Source organism: Pelodiscus sinensis, chromosome 19 (genome assembly GCF_049634645.1).
Source record: "Pelodiscus sinensis isolate JC-2024 chromosome 19, ASM4963464v1, whole genome shotgun sequence".
Classification (NCBI taxonomy): domain Eukaryota; kingdom Metazoa; phylum Chordata; order Testudines; family Trionychidae; genus Pelodiscus; species Pelodiscus sinensis.
In genome coordinates, this window is record NC_134729.1 from 5,291,405 (window position 1) to 5,304,435 (window position 13,031).

General features: G+C 70.4%; 1 protein-coding gene across 4 annotated transcripts in view; it reads left to right on the forward strand.

The window, feature by feature from the left end:
• Positions 1 to 12,154, forward strand: part of FMNL3 (formin like 3) — a 47,196-nt gene extending 35,042 nt beyond the window's left edge. For 2 of the 4 annotated variants that reach the window (XM_075902025.1, XM_075902026.1), the window contains 16 exons: positions 291 to 401; positions 953 to 1,102; positions 1,462 to 1,563; positions 1,874 to 2,126; positions 2,209 to 2,277; positions 3,072 to 3,196; positions 3,482 to 3,684; positions 3,957 to 4,191; positions 5,239 to 5,307; positions 5,718 to 5,798; positions 6,016 to 6,145; positions 6,396 to 6,556; positions 7,512 to 7,613; positions 8,127 to 8,216; positions 8,702 to 8,813; positions 10,302 to 12,154. In XM_075902025.1, coding sequence (XP_075758140.1) covers positions 291 to 401; positions 953 to 1,102; positions 1,462 to 1,563; positions 1,874 to 2,126; positions 2,209 to 2,277; positions 3,072 to 3,196; positions 3,482 to 3,684; positions 3,957 to 4,191; positions 5,239 to 5,307; positions 5,718 to 5,798; positions 6,016 to 6,145; positions 6,396 to 6,556; positions 7,512 to 7,613; positions 8,127 to 8,216; positions 8,702 to 8,813; positions 10,302 to 10,483 — 2,175 coding nt within the window. In that variant the 3' untranslated portion in view covers positions 10,484 to 12,154. Of the gene's footprint in view, positions 1 to 290; positions 402 to 952; positions 1,103 to 1,461; positions 1,564 to 1,873; positions 2,127 to 2,208; positions 2,278 to 3,071; positions 3,197 to 3,481; positions 3,685 to 3,956; positions 4,192 to 5,238; positions 5,308 to 5,717; positions 5,799 to 6,015; positions 6,146 to 6,395; positions 6,557 to 7,511; positions 7,614 to 8,126; positions 8,217 to 8,701; positions 8,814 to 9,084; positions 9,204 to 10,301 lie in introns of all 4 variants that reach the window. The other 2 variants (XM_075902024.1, XM_075902023.1) reach the window with 2 other exon arrangements.
• The last annotated feature ends 877 nt before the right edge of the window (positions 12,155 to 13,031 follow it).

Consider the following 13,031-nt stretch of genomic DNA (forward strand, 5'->3'; position numbering starts at 1 on the left):
CCCCCCGCAGCTCCCCAAGGCCGGCCGGGGCGGGTATCCTGCCCCATGAACCCCCCCCCCCCCACAGCTCCCCAAGGCCGGCCGGGGCGGGTAGCCTGCCCCATGAAACCCCCACTCCCCAAGGCTGGCCGGGGCGGGTAGCCTGCCCCATGAACCCCCCCCCCCCCACAGCTCCCCAAGGCCGGCCAGGGCAGGTAGCCTGCCCCATGACCCCCCCCCCACTCCCCAAGGCCGGCCGGGGCGGGTATCCCGCCCCCCCATTCCCTGCAGCGACTCCCTCTCCCTCGCAGGTGGCCTGCATGCAGTTCATCAACATCGTGGTGCACTCGGTGGAGGACATGAACTTCCGGGTGCACCTGCAGTACGAGTTCACCAAGCTCGGCCTGGAGGAGTTCCTGCAGGTAGGGGCGGGGAGCGGCGAGGCCCCGATCCGGCGCCCGGTCAGGTTCTGTGCCAGGGCATCACGGGAGCCTCCGGCCCCACGGTAGCAGGGGCTGCAGCTCAGTGTCGGCAGAGGAGACGGCCACCTGGCCAAGCTGCCTCAGCCCCCCAGGGCCCAGGCAGGCCCAGGGGCCCTGGGATAGGTGGAGATGGGGGGGATCTGCCCCCAGGCCTGCCCCAGCCCCCAGAACCATGGGTCAGTTAAGCCCAGGAACAGGAGGCTTGACCATGCACAGGAAGGGTCATGAGGCCGGAGGGAGGGAAAACGATCACTCATGCAGGGAGATGCCTTCCCTCGCCAGCCGCGCTGTGCCTCAGTTTCCCTCTCTGAAAACAGGCTGGACAACAGCAGCACGGGCCGGCACTGCTGGGGAGAAGCGGGTGCCCTAAGCTGGCAGGCGGCGGAGAAGAGAGGCTGGGGGGGGAGGGGGGCAGAACGGGCTCTTGTGCCCAGCCAGCGAGCTCCGGGCCGTGCGGCCTCCTGCCCTGAGGCCGGGTTCCCTCTCTGCAGAAGTCGCGGCACACGGAGAGCGAGAAGCTGCAGGTGCAGATCCAGGCCTACCTGGACAACGTCTTTGACGTGGGGGGGCTGCTGGAGGACGCGGAGACCAAGAACGTGGCGCTGGAGAAAGTGGAGGAGCTGGAGGAGCACGTGTCTCATGTAGGTTTTTCTTGCCCCGCCAGGCCATGCGAGGTCCTGCCCCGCCCCGCCGGGGTCTCCAGGGGAGGGGGCGGCGTGATCGCCGGCAGAGCGTGCGGAATTGTGGCGGCTGGAACCGGCGCCGTGGGGCGGGGGGGCAGGCTGCTCTCGTCCCTCGCCCTGACGGGGGTTCTGCCGAGGTTCTTTCCTGGGGGGCCGGGGACGTCAGACTCCCCCGGGAGTGTCGTGGGGGGATTCCCAGGGGACGTCCTGCTGTGGGGCTCTCCTTCCGGCTCGTGTTGGGTCTGAACCGGCTGCGGGGCGGCGCCTGGCGGGGCCGGGTGCCCTGGGTAACCGCCGGCCTCCTGCCCTCGCTGCAGTTGACGGAGAAGCTGCTGGACCTCGAGAACGAGAACATGATGCGGGTGGCGGAGCTGGAGAAGCAGCTGTTGCAGCGGGAGAAGGAGCTGGAGCTGATCAAGGTGGGGGGCGGGGGTAGGCCCAGGGAGGGCGGTTAACGCAGCTGGGGGGGGACCGAGCCCCTCCGCCGTGGGGCCCTGCACCGTTCACCAGCGGTGAGCCCAGGGTGCCCCTGTGCGCCGGGCCGTGTTCCCAGCATGCCCCTGCTCAGCGCGGCCCCTTCCCCGGCGCCGAGGGGTGTCCCCACCGGGAGCCGGGGCTCCGCCGCTGGCTGCAGCCCATGCACCGGCTCCCTGGCTCTGGCCCCGTGGGGGGGAGGGGGAATCCGTCTCCAGGGGGAGCCGCCCTCACAGCCCCCCTCTGCCGGGACAGGAGACCTTCGAGAGCACGACCCACCAGGTGCACACGCTGCGCAGGATCATCAGGGAGAAGGAGGCGGCGTTCCGGCGCCACTGCGGCGCCTCCCAGCCCGGGGAGCCGGGGGCAGAGCCGCTGCCGCCCCTGGAGGGCGAAGGGGACATCCCCGAGGAGGACATCCGCCTCCCAGCCTTGCCTCCCGTGGAGGCTGCCCCCCCGCCCCCACCCCCGCCGCCGCCTCTGCCCCCCCCGGCCCCGCCACTGCCAGGTGAGCTCAGCCCCTGCCCCGGGATTGCCGCCGGGTGCCCCCGGAGGGGCCAGGGCCTCATCCTCCTCCTCTCGCCCCACAGACAAGTGCCCCCCTGCCCCTCCGCTGCCTGGGGCCTCGCCCTCCGTCATCCTCACCGTGGGCTTGTCAGGTAGGAAGCCCCGTCTTTGGGCGTGGCCCCCCGGGAGTGCTGCCCTGGGGCGGGCGGGCAGAGGGTGGGTCTCGCATGGGGTGGGCAGGTGGATGGCCCCTCCCGTGGGGTGTGGGGCAGGCGGATGTGTCTCCCTCGTGGGGCGGGCAGGCGGATGTGTCTCCCTCGTGGGGGGGGCAGGCGGATGTGTCTCCCCCATGTGGCAGGCACATGCGGGGGGGGGGGGGCTCTCTCTGGAACTGCCCCTCAGATTGAAGGTCTGGGCTGCAGTTGCGGGAAAATGTATCTCCAAATTCCCGCTGGTTCAGCCCAGCCGTCGAGTTTGCAGCCGGGCCTGGGGCTACAGCCCCACCCAGCCGTGAATCCAGTCAGCGCCTTTGGGGTGTGCCCCCCCTCGGATAGAGAGTGCTCGAGGGCCCCAGGGGCTGCCCCTGCTGCATCTGTCCGGGGTCTCCCGCTGCTCCGTTCGGGAGCTCAGGTCTCTGGGCCTTTCCGAGAAGTGGCTTGGCCCAGCGTGCACTGACCCTTTGGAGGGTGGTGTTTAAAGGACCGCGGCATCCTGGGATTTGTAGTCCAGGGAAGTTGTAGGCTGAGCTGCAGTGCATGCTGGGAAGGGAACACAGCTATAAAATAGGCAGGCGCTATTGTGGGCAGGTCCTTACCGCCTGGGTTCGTGGCCGGCTCACCTGTGGGGCCGTGCCCGGGCTGTGGCCGGTGTCGCGCTGTGGGTGCCCTGCGAGCGGGGCTGGTGCAGTGGCCCCGGCGTCACGCCCTCCCTGCCCCCTTGTCCCCAGCCATCCGGATAAAGAAACCCATCAAGACCAAGTTCCGCCTGCCCATCTTCAACTGGACGGCGCTGAAACCCAACCAGATCAGCGGCACCGTCTTCAGCGAGCTGGACGACGAGAAGATCCTGGAGGTGGGGTCGGGTCTGGGGCCTTGTCCCAGAGGGCAGAGGGGCGGGAGTGCGGATGCTTGAGCCGCTGGCCGGAGCCGGCTCGTTCCCAGCTCAGTGCGATTCCTGTTGGGGTCTAATCTCCCCTTCCTGGCCTTCTCAGGCAGCCTCGCTGGGGTCCCATCTGCTGGGCCCCAGGGAGCTACTGGGGCAGGACCCCCCCGTGTGTGCCTGGTGCATGGGCCCAGTCTGGCTGGGCAGCAATGGGGCGGCTCCGTGGGGGGTGACGCTCCCTCCTCTCCCCTCCAGGACCTGGACCTGGACAAGTTCGAGGAGCTCTTCAAAACCAAGGCACAGGGCCCTGCCCTGGACCTGCTGTGCGCCAAGGGCAAGGCCTCGCACAAGGCGGCCAGCAAGGTGACGCTGCTGGAGGCCAACCGGGCCAAGAACCTGGCCATCACGCTGCGCAAGGCGGGCCGCAGCACCGAGGAGATCTGCAAAGCCATCCACACGTAGGTGCCCCGTGAATCCCCTCCGCCGCCGGGAACGTGGGGGCTGGAATCCACCCCCACCCCTGCCCCAGTGGGAGCCTGCCTGGCCTACGCCGGGGCCTCTGCATCCCAGCAACCCAGAGTCTGCGCCCGCCCAGAGAGGCCGGGTGAGGGGGGCCCAGAGAGAGCCCCCACGTCAGGGCGGACCAGGCTGCGTCGCAGCGGGCGCGGGAGGGCCAGGGGCCGCAGGGAGCCAGCTTTGGGCCGGCGTGTGACGGGCCCGGGGCCGGCAGGTTTGACCTGCAGACGCTGCCGGTGGACTTTGTGGAGTGCCTGATGCGGTTCCTGCCCACGGAGGCGGAGGTGAAGCTGCTGCGGCAGTACGAGAAGGAGCGCAAGCCGCCCGAGGAGCTGGCCGACGAGGATCGCTTCATGCTGCACTTCAGCAAGGTGGAGCGCCTGGCGCAGCGCATGGCCATCATGGCCTTCCTGGGCAACTTCCAGGACAACCTCCAGATGCTGACGCCGGTACGGCCCCTGCGCCTCCTGCCCCACGCTGGAGCCCAGGCCCTGCCCCCGAGCAGGCCAAGCCGCCCCCTCCCCGGCCCCCCAGGGCTTGCCATGAGCCCTGCCCTGGGGGGGCCTGGCTGTGGAACTGGGGCCTTGACCCGCCCAGGCGAGCGGAGGGGAGGGCCGGGGCTGGGCTCCTCCATGGCGCCCACTGTCGTCCGCCGAGAAACGCTGCGTCAGGCCCATGGACGGCGCCAGTTCAGCCTCCACTAGCTCCAGCCCTAAGGGATGCACCAATTGCATGAGCCTCCCCCATGTCCTGGGGGGGGGGTGGAGCAGGGATGAAGCTCCGCCCCCAAGGACCTTTCAGCCTCCCAGCCTCCTCAGCACAGATCCCTCTGTGTGGTCTCCCTGGGGGGAGGGGATGTGTGCACATGCACCCTGCACGGATCCCCGTGCGCTGTGGTGTCTCACGGGGGGGATAGGGGCATGCACGCACACATGCTGCACGGATCTCTGTGCGCTGTGGTGTCTCACGGGGGGGATGGGGGCATGCACGCACACATGCTGCATGGATCCCTGTGCGCTGTGGTGTCTCACGGGGGGGTGGGGGCATGCACGCACACATGCTGCACGGATCTCTGTGCGCTGTGGTGTCTCACGGGGGGGTGGGGGCATGCACGCGCATATGCTGCACGGATCCCCGTGCGCTGTGGTGTCTCACGGGGGGGTGGGGGCATGCACGCACTCATGCTGCACGGATCCCCGTGCGCTGTGGTGTCTCTCCTTCAGGGAGGGGGGGAGGATGGAGACATACCTGCATGTGCACACACATGCACCCTGCAGAGATCCCCACGCATGGTGCTGTCTCTCCCCAGGCAGGGAGGTGAGGGCACACGCGTTGACACACAGATCCCCGGCGGGGGGGCGCATACGCGCACACACACGCGTGCAGATCCCGGCGGGGGATGGGGGCACGCACAGATCGCGGGGGCGGGGGACGTATGTCACTGGCCTGGCCCCAGCAGAGGCGACGGCTGATTTGGTCCCTCTTTGTCCCTCCAGCAACTCAACGCCATCATTGCTGCCTCGGCCTCCGTCAAGGCCTCCCAGAAGCTGAAGCGCATGCTGGAGGTGAGGGGGCGGGGGTGGAGCCGGGCCCCAGCCCTGCCGTCTGCCGCAGGACAGGGCCTGCCGAAGGGGAGCTCACTGGGCAGAACCGGAGGCAGGAGCGCGGCTGCCCAGGATGCCCTGGGGGGTCTCTCTGCAGCCTGGCGGGGCCCAGCGGGCGCTGGGGCTGGAACCTGGCCGTGAGCTGGGCTGGGGCCCCCGGGGTGGGGGGGATGCCTCCAGCCGGGAAGGGAGCCAGGGGCCAGCCCCATTCTACAGATGGGGAAACAGGCCGGCTGGGCGACCCCGGGGGATGGTGGGAAGACCCAGGCTGCTCTGGCGCAGGAAGTGGCTGTGGGGGTGGGGGCTGCCTGGCGGCTCTAGCTGGCCACTGGTCCCACCTCTCTGACCCTGCCCTGCGGGTCCCTCCGCAGATCATCCTGGCCCTGGGCAACTACATGAACAGCAGCAAACGCGGCTGCGTCTACGGCTTCAAGCTGCAGAGTCTGGACCTGGTAAGGGGCCGCTGGGCCGTGCATGGGCGCTGGTGCACGCCGATCTGGGCACGCCCTGGTGCACGCCCTGGTGCACACCCTGGGTACACGGCGCACGTGTATGCGGCTGTTTGCACGCGCCCGCATCTGCAGGTGTCCACACGCAGGTGCAACCCAGAGTTGTGCCCCCCCCCGCGTTCTGACACCCCCCCCCCCCCCCCCCCCGCGCTCCCTGCAGCTGCTGGACACCAAGTCGACAGACCGGAAGCTGACGCTGCTGCACTTCATCGCGCTGACCGTGCGGGAGAAGTACCCGGACCTGGCCACCTTCTGGCAGGAGCTGCACTTCGTGGAGAAGGCTGCAGCAGGTAGAGCAGCTGCGCCCCCTCCCCCCCAGCTGGGGAGCCTCCGGGGTCTGTCCCGGGCCCCTTTCCCCTGGAGCCAGCCCTGGCTGCCCCTCGCTGGGCCCAGTGTGCCGTTCCCATGTGAGGCCCCCCTGCGCCGGGCGCTGTGGCTCACGGCCCCCGTGCGGCATGGGAGGGAGGGTCCCTAGTGCTCGTGTCTCTGGGTGGGCAGCCCGGCTGGCTTCCCCGTCTGACCCCCCCGCCCCTCCCGCAGTGTCCCTGGAGAACGTGCTGCTGGACGTGAAGGAGCTGGGCCGCGGCATGGAGCTCATCCGCCGGGAGTGCAGCAGCCACGACAACAGTGTCCTGCGCAGCTTCCTGGGCGCCAGCGAGGGCCGGCTGGAGAAGCTGCAGAAGGACGCCAAGACGGCGGAGGTGGGAGGGGGCAGTCGGGGAGGCAGGCGGAGGTGGGGGAGTCGGCTGGGGGCACTCGGGGGGCAGGTAGGGGGGGTCGGCTGGGGGCACTTGGGGGGCAGGTAGGGGGGGTCGGCTGGGGGCACTCGGGGGGCAGGTAGGGGGGAGTCGGCTGGGGGCACTCGGGGGGCAGGTAGGGGGGGTCGGCTGGGGGCACTTGGGGGGCAGGTAGGGGGGGTCGGCTGGGGGCACTCGGGGGGCAGGTAGGGGGGAGTCGGCTGGGGGCACTTGGGGGGCAGGTAGGGGGGGTCGGCTGGGGGCACTCGGGGGGCAGGTAGGGGGGGTCGGCTGGGGGCACTTGGGGGGAGTCGGCTGGGGGCACTTGGGGGGCAGGTAGGGGGGGTCGGCTGGGGGCACTTGGGGGGCAGGTAGGGGGGGTCGGCTGGGGGCACTCAGGGGGCAGGTTGGGCAACAGGCCCTTGGACTTCTCTCCATCACGTGGCCCAGCGCAGAGGGGGCAGAGCACCCCTCCCCCCACAGCAGCTGAGGTTAACCCCGTACTGCCCAGGCAGACAGTCAGCAGGGCCTGGTGTGAGCAGCTTCCCGCACCCTTAGCCTGGGGTTGAGCTGTGGAGCTCCCGGGGACTGAAAACCAGGTTCTAAGAAATGCTCTCGGTGCCGAACTGAATGTCAGCGTGGGGCCGGGCGGGCACTGAGCACACGCCCTGGGCACCAGCACTGTGTGCAGGTCAGCGTGGGGCCGGGCGGGCAGTGAGCGCACACACTACCCACTGGAATTGTGTGCATGTCCGGTGTGCCGCTGGGTGTGCGCTCTGTGTGGCCCTGTGCCCTGGAGCTGCATGCACGGCCAGCGTGGGGCCGGGTGACATTGCGATTCTGGGCATCTGGCTGGTGAGGCGACACACCTGGGGGTCTGGGGGCAGGGATCCAGCATCATGGCCCTCATGTTTGGCAGGACACCTACAACATGGTCGTGCGCTACTTCGGGGAGAGCCCCAAGACCACACCCCCCTCCGTGTTCTTCCCCGTCTTCGTCCGCTTCATCCGCTCCTACAAGGTGAGTGGAGCCCCCTGCAGGGCTCTGGCTCCCCGGGGCCCCCGGCTCTGCCCCCTGGGCTGGGTTCAGCCGGCAGCCCAGCCCCCTTCCTGCCATTGTTCCTCACGGGAAACGGCTGCCCTGTCCGGCAGGGGCGCGCCCGAGCCGTGGTCCTGCACTTCCTGAGCGCGCTTGGGCGGCTGCTCCATCCCGGCTGGATCTCGGTGCCTCCCCTGCTGGCCCTGGCCCCCTGCCCAGCTGCCCTGCGCTGGGTCATCCCCAAGCCACCCCTTGCCCGTGGTGCCACCGCATGTGGGCGGGGACTGAGCAATTCCTGCCTTCCCTGCTGCTCTGGCCACTGTGTCTGGCTGCGCCCCCCCCCGGCTTTGTCCTGTGCTTCCTCCGCGTGCCCCCCCCCGCAGTGCCCTCCAGCTGCTGCCCCCTCCCCCTCCGCCGGCGCTGGAGCCATTGGGCCTGGGCTGCCCTGGGGCTGGCTCTGGCCCTTGGTGCCCTCACCCCGCGCTGTGCCGCCAGGACGCGGAGCAGGAGAATGAGATGCGCCGGAGGCAGGAGGAGGTGCTGCGGGAGAAGATGCTGGCTCAGGAGGCCAAGAAGCTGGAGAAGGTAGGTGGGGGGGGGGGTTGCTGGGTTGGGGGGGGCACCCCTGAGATCTCCCAGCCACGTAGCTCTTCCCCCGCTGGCCCAGCCCGGGAAGGGGGCAGAGCGGGGGGCGGGGCGGGGCGGGAGGGCCCATGGACTCTTCTAGGGTGGTGATAGGTGATGCTCCCTGGTAACCGGGGCCCAGGAGCAGCCCCCCACCCAGGTGGGGCTGCTGCAGCCCAGCCCTGCCCACCACGCCGGGGGCCAGGCCCAGCATTGCCACAGGCAGGGGGCTGATTTTGGCTGGGCTGGAGCCCCGCCCCCCCCCCGATGGGATCCTGCTGAACGGATTCAGCGCTGCTCACCGGGATGGGGGGGCCGGGGGGGCGGTGGTGGGGGAGGGGGCTGGATCTGCCTGGCGCAGCGGGGGAAGGGCCAGGCAGGATCCGCCCGGGGGGGGGGGGGGTCTCCTCTCCCCAGCCCTGTGCCCACCCCGGTGCCTGTTGCAGCGCAACAAGTGGCAGCAGCAGGAGCTGATTGCGGAGCTGCGGCGGCGCCAGGCCAAGGAGCACCGACCCGTCTACGAGGGCAAGGACGGGACCATCGAGGACATCATCACGGGTAGGTGCCCTTCCCCCGCCCATGGGAGCCAGGGCTGGCCCCTGCTCTCGGACAGAGACAGCGTGGCCTAGTGGGTGCAGGGCCAGGACCCCTGGGTTTGCTTCCTGGTTCTGCCCTGGCCCTGCTGGTCTGCCTGGCTGGGAGCAGGCTTGGGGCAGGAGCCCCCTGGGGACGAGGGGCTGCTAGAACCCAGCCGGGCAGGCCCCTGCCCCTGCCAGCGGCTCCCAGGCGAGGGGCGGCTTTGACGCGCGTCTCTGTCGAACGTCTGCAGTGCTGAAGAGCGTCCCCTTCACGGCCCGAACCGCCAAACGGGGCTCGAGGTTCTTCTGCGACCCGGCCCATCACGATGAGTCTAACTGTTAGCCCCGGGCGCCGTAATGCCCCGCGCAGGTACAGCCCGGCTCCCGGTGCATGCCTCCGGGCGGAGCGGCCCGCCCTGCATGGCCTGTCCCCCGGCACCGCCTGCCCGCGGCCCGGAGCACCCGCCCTGCATGGCCTGTCCCCCGGCACCGCCTGCCCGCGGCCCGGAGCACCCGCCCTGCATGGCCTGTCCCCCGGCACCGCCTGCCCGCGGCCCGGAGCACCCGCCCTGCTAACGCACTAGAGTAGTTTACTAAATCTGCCCCCAGGGGGCTTGGGGCCTGCATGGGGGGGCGGGGATCCTGGCAGCGATGCCACACAGGGGCCTATTTCCCCAGGACCGGCTGGGGGGCAGGGGGTGGAGCCCAGCTGAGCGTCAGGATGAAGGTCCTGGAGGGGGGCTGGGATTTAGCTCAGCGGCTGCTCCCACCTGCGGTTGCCCGTGGGGGGGGTGAGTTGGCTGGGCCAGCAGCCTGGGCAAAGCCTGGCTGGTGCAGAGTGTGGGTGCGCCCCTGCCCCCCTCCCCCCCCCCCCCCCCCCCCCCGTGTGCAGGGAGTCCCGGCCTCGCCCTGGGCCTGGCCTGCAGGGCGTCCCAGCTCCAGACACTGGCTTGTCCTGCCTGCACTGGAGGGGGAAGGGTGACTCCAACCCCCCCCAGGCTGAACTCTGCCTCTCCCTTTGCTCCTGTCCCCCAAGAGCATCCCGCCCGTAGCTCCAGCAGAGGGGAAGGGGCGCGCCCCACAGCCCCCCGGCTGCCTCGCTCAGCCCTGTGGGGCAAGCTCCCTGCCGCAGGCAGCTCCCGGCCCTGGCTCTAGCTCACCCCAGGGTGCTGCCTGCAGCTGCCCAGCTGGGCCCAGAGCACAGCGGGTGCCATGCGAGCCAGCGGGACCCACCAGGGGCTTGACGTCCTGGTGTGGGAAGCGGGGCTGGAGCGTGTGCAGGGGGATCGTGCACTGATCTCACCGGCCAGGGCCACTGGTACCCACAGGTGACGTGTCTGCAGGGACGGAGGGGGCAGGTCCCTGCAGTCTCGCTCCCCGGAGCTGGGGGCCTCGCAGCTGCTGCTTGTGACCGGGGCCTGGCCCCTGCGCCCCCGGTTCCCTAACGCCCTCTCTCGCCCCTGCCCAGACCTTCGCGCCCGGCCACTCAGACGGGCCAACGCCGCCAGCCGGAGCCTGGACCCAGCGGTGGCTGGGGCTCGCGGGGGTCTCTGTCCTGCCCCCTGCCCCGACGCTGCGCTGAAGGACCAAGCGGACCCCGGGCGAGGCCGGCGCTGGGCCTTGGACAGTGCCTTAGAGCGACAGTATTAGCGCCTGCCGCTCCTGCGCCCGGCCCCCACGGCTGGGACGGGCAGGCGCCGGAGTCCCACGGTGGCAGCACCAGCGCTGCTGCACGCGACCCCGGGTGCTCGGGCTGTGGCGGCTGCAGGCCTGGGGGGGGGAGCGCCTCCCTCGCCGTGGGGCCACGGACTGCGTCTCGGGGGCTGGACTGACCCCCCCCCCCCCACACCCCTTGTGCTGCTGCAGCGGCAGCCGGCCCGCGGGTGGGGCTGGGCGGTTCCCCCCTTTATCAGCCCCCAGCAGTGGCCACAGGGGCCTCGCCCGTCTGCCGCCCTGGCATGCTGGGTGGAGCCAGGGACTTGGAGACGGGGCGGCCCCCAGGGCCTCGGCCCAGCCCCTTTGGCAGTGGTGGGCTGGATCAACACCCTCAGGACCCAAAGCCAAACAGCGCCCAGCTGGGCAGCTCCTGGCCGGGCACGTGGCCAGCCCGGCCCCAGGCACGAGGGCCTCCGGAAAGCCAAGGCCTGGCAGGGCTGTCCCAGCACCTGCATCCCCCAACCCCGCCTGTGCTGGCTCCAGTGACCTGTGCCAGAGCCAGTGGGTCCCGGGGCCCTCCTGCCCCCCTAGCTGTGTCCCCCGGGAGCTGCTCTCTGGGGCAGGCACGTCCCACCGGGCATGGAGGCCGGTTGGTTTCCAGCTTCCCCTGCACCAGGGGCCTCATTTAACCCCCCTCCGCCGGCCAGAGCCAAGCCCGGGCCTGATCCTCTGGTGGCCCAGGGTTGTGATACTGCCCCTTGTGCCCCAAGGCCAGGCCTGGAGGGAGGGAGACAGGGAGGGAGGGGCCTGGTTGGGGTAACCTTCCCCCAGTTCAGCCAGACCCGTCCTGCCCCCCAGCGCTCTGGTCCCAATGGACAAACCAGCCCAGGCCAGATTGGCCAAGCAGCGGCTGCATCCCCAGTCTACCCTCCCCCCGCCCTTCTGCTCTGACCAGGGCCTGTGCAAGCTCTACTCCAGCCCCAGGGGACCCTCTGGAGGGCGGCCACCCCCAGCCAGCCCCTTGCACTCGGGGAAGATGCCCCATGGGTGTGTGTGGGGGGGGAGGGGGACAAAGTCCGGGATGCTGGGCCGGGCCCACGTCCCTGCGATGGCAAACCCCGTTCAGTGCCCCTGTGAGGGCAGGGGCTGGCGACCCCGGTGGCAGCGTTCGGAGCATGGGACACGTGCTGCAGCAACCGCAGACGGGAACCCCCTGTCCCAGCCTGGCAGCCACCCCCCTTTCCCCCCCCGCCCCCAGCAACTGGGTCTTGTCTGGAGGAGAAATAATCCACGTGAGCGCCAGGGCACCGGCAGCTTCCCCCAGAGAGCTGCGTTGGGAACCAGCCCCCCCCCCCCCCGCCCCCCTCCGGTTACTTTTCTGAGCTGGCCAGCACTTTACCCTCCCGCTCACAGCCCTGGGCGCTCGGCCCCGGCCCCACGTGGGCGCTGGGAGCTGGCGTCTGGGGCTGCGCTAACACTATTGGACCAAAAGGGACCAAGGCCCGGGGGGCCGGGCAGACAGGCGGTGGCCCTGCCCGCCCCCGGCACCGCGTGGCTGCCCCGTTGTTTACAGCGTCACCCTTCCCTTGGCGCGCGGTGTAGCTAGGGGTGACTTTTTGTACATGTGAAATATATTGACTGTTGTATGCAGCCTCCTGTGCGTGATTCCTAGTGGCTGGAGAAATCATCAGCCGGCCAGCTGCAGCCGGGGAAGGCTGGGCCCAGGCCGGAGCTGCCTCCCTCTGGGATTCGGTGGTGGTGGGGGGGGGGTTGGTTGATGGGCCTGGATCTGACCCACTGAGCCTGCATGGATGCCCCACCCTGCGGTACCTAGGGACCTGCCTGGCCTAGGGGGCTGCAGTCAGCCTGGGGGCCCAAGGCGAGGCTGACTCTGTGAGCAGAGTCCCGCACCCACAGCAAAGAGGCTTCCCCCCCTTGCTTGGGGCGAGAGTGCTGGCCCCCACAGCCCGTGAGTGGGAGACCTGCCCCCCTCTCAGCAACCTGCCCCCACCCCCCAAAGGGTGGGCTCCAGCTTGGACCTTATTGTCCCTGCTCTGTACCAGCCCCATCAGGCCACGCCTGCCCGCTGCTTTCTACCTGGGGAGGTTCTCGGGCAGCCCCCCGCTGGGAGCTGGGGCTCAGTAGGGCACGGTGCCGGGAGCGGGCGCTGGGCCGAGGCGCCGGAGGTCGCAGGAGCGGGGCCGTTCCCTGCCGCACCACAGAGCCCACCCCCGCCAGCTGTTCAGGGCTGGCCCCTGCCCCCAGCACGAGCCAGCGGGGCCCAGGCCACGGTTATAAATAGTATTTAGAAAACCCCTTTAATTCCCAGAGTACGAGCAGCGCCCCAGTAACAATGCGCTGGGCCTGGCCACGCCCCTCAGCAGCACACGCCCCACGGCCATCCCTGTGACCAGCACCCGCCAGCCTCGGCGCCAGGCCCTGGGCGCATCCAGCCAGCCCCGGCCCTGCGGCCGCCGTCCAAAGTGCCGGCGTCCTGGGGCCAGCAAAGCTGCGGGGGATCCATGGAGCCCGAGTCCTGAGC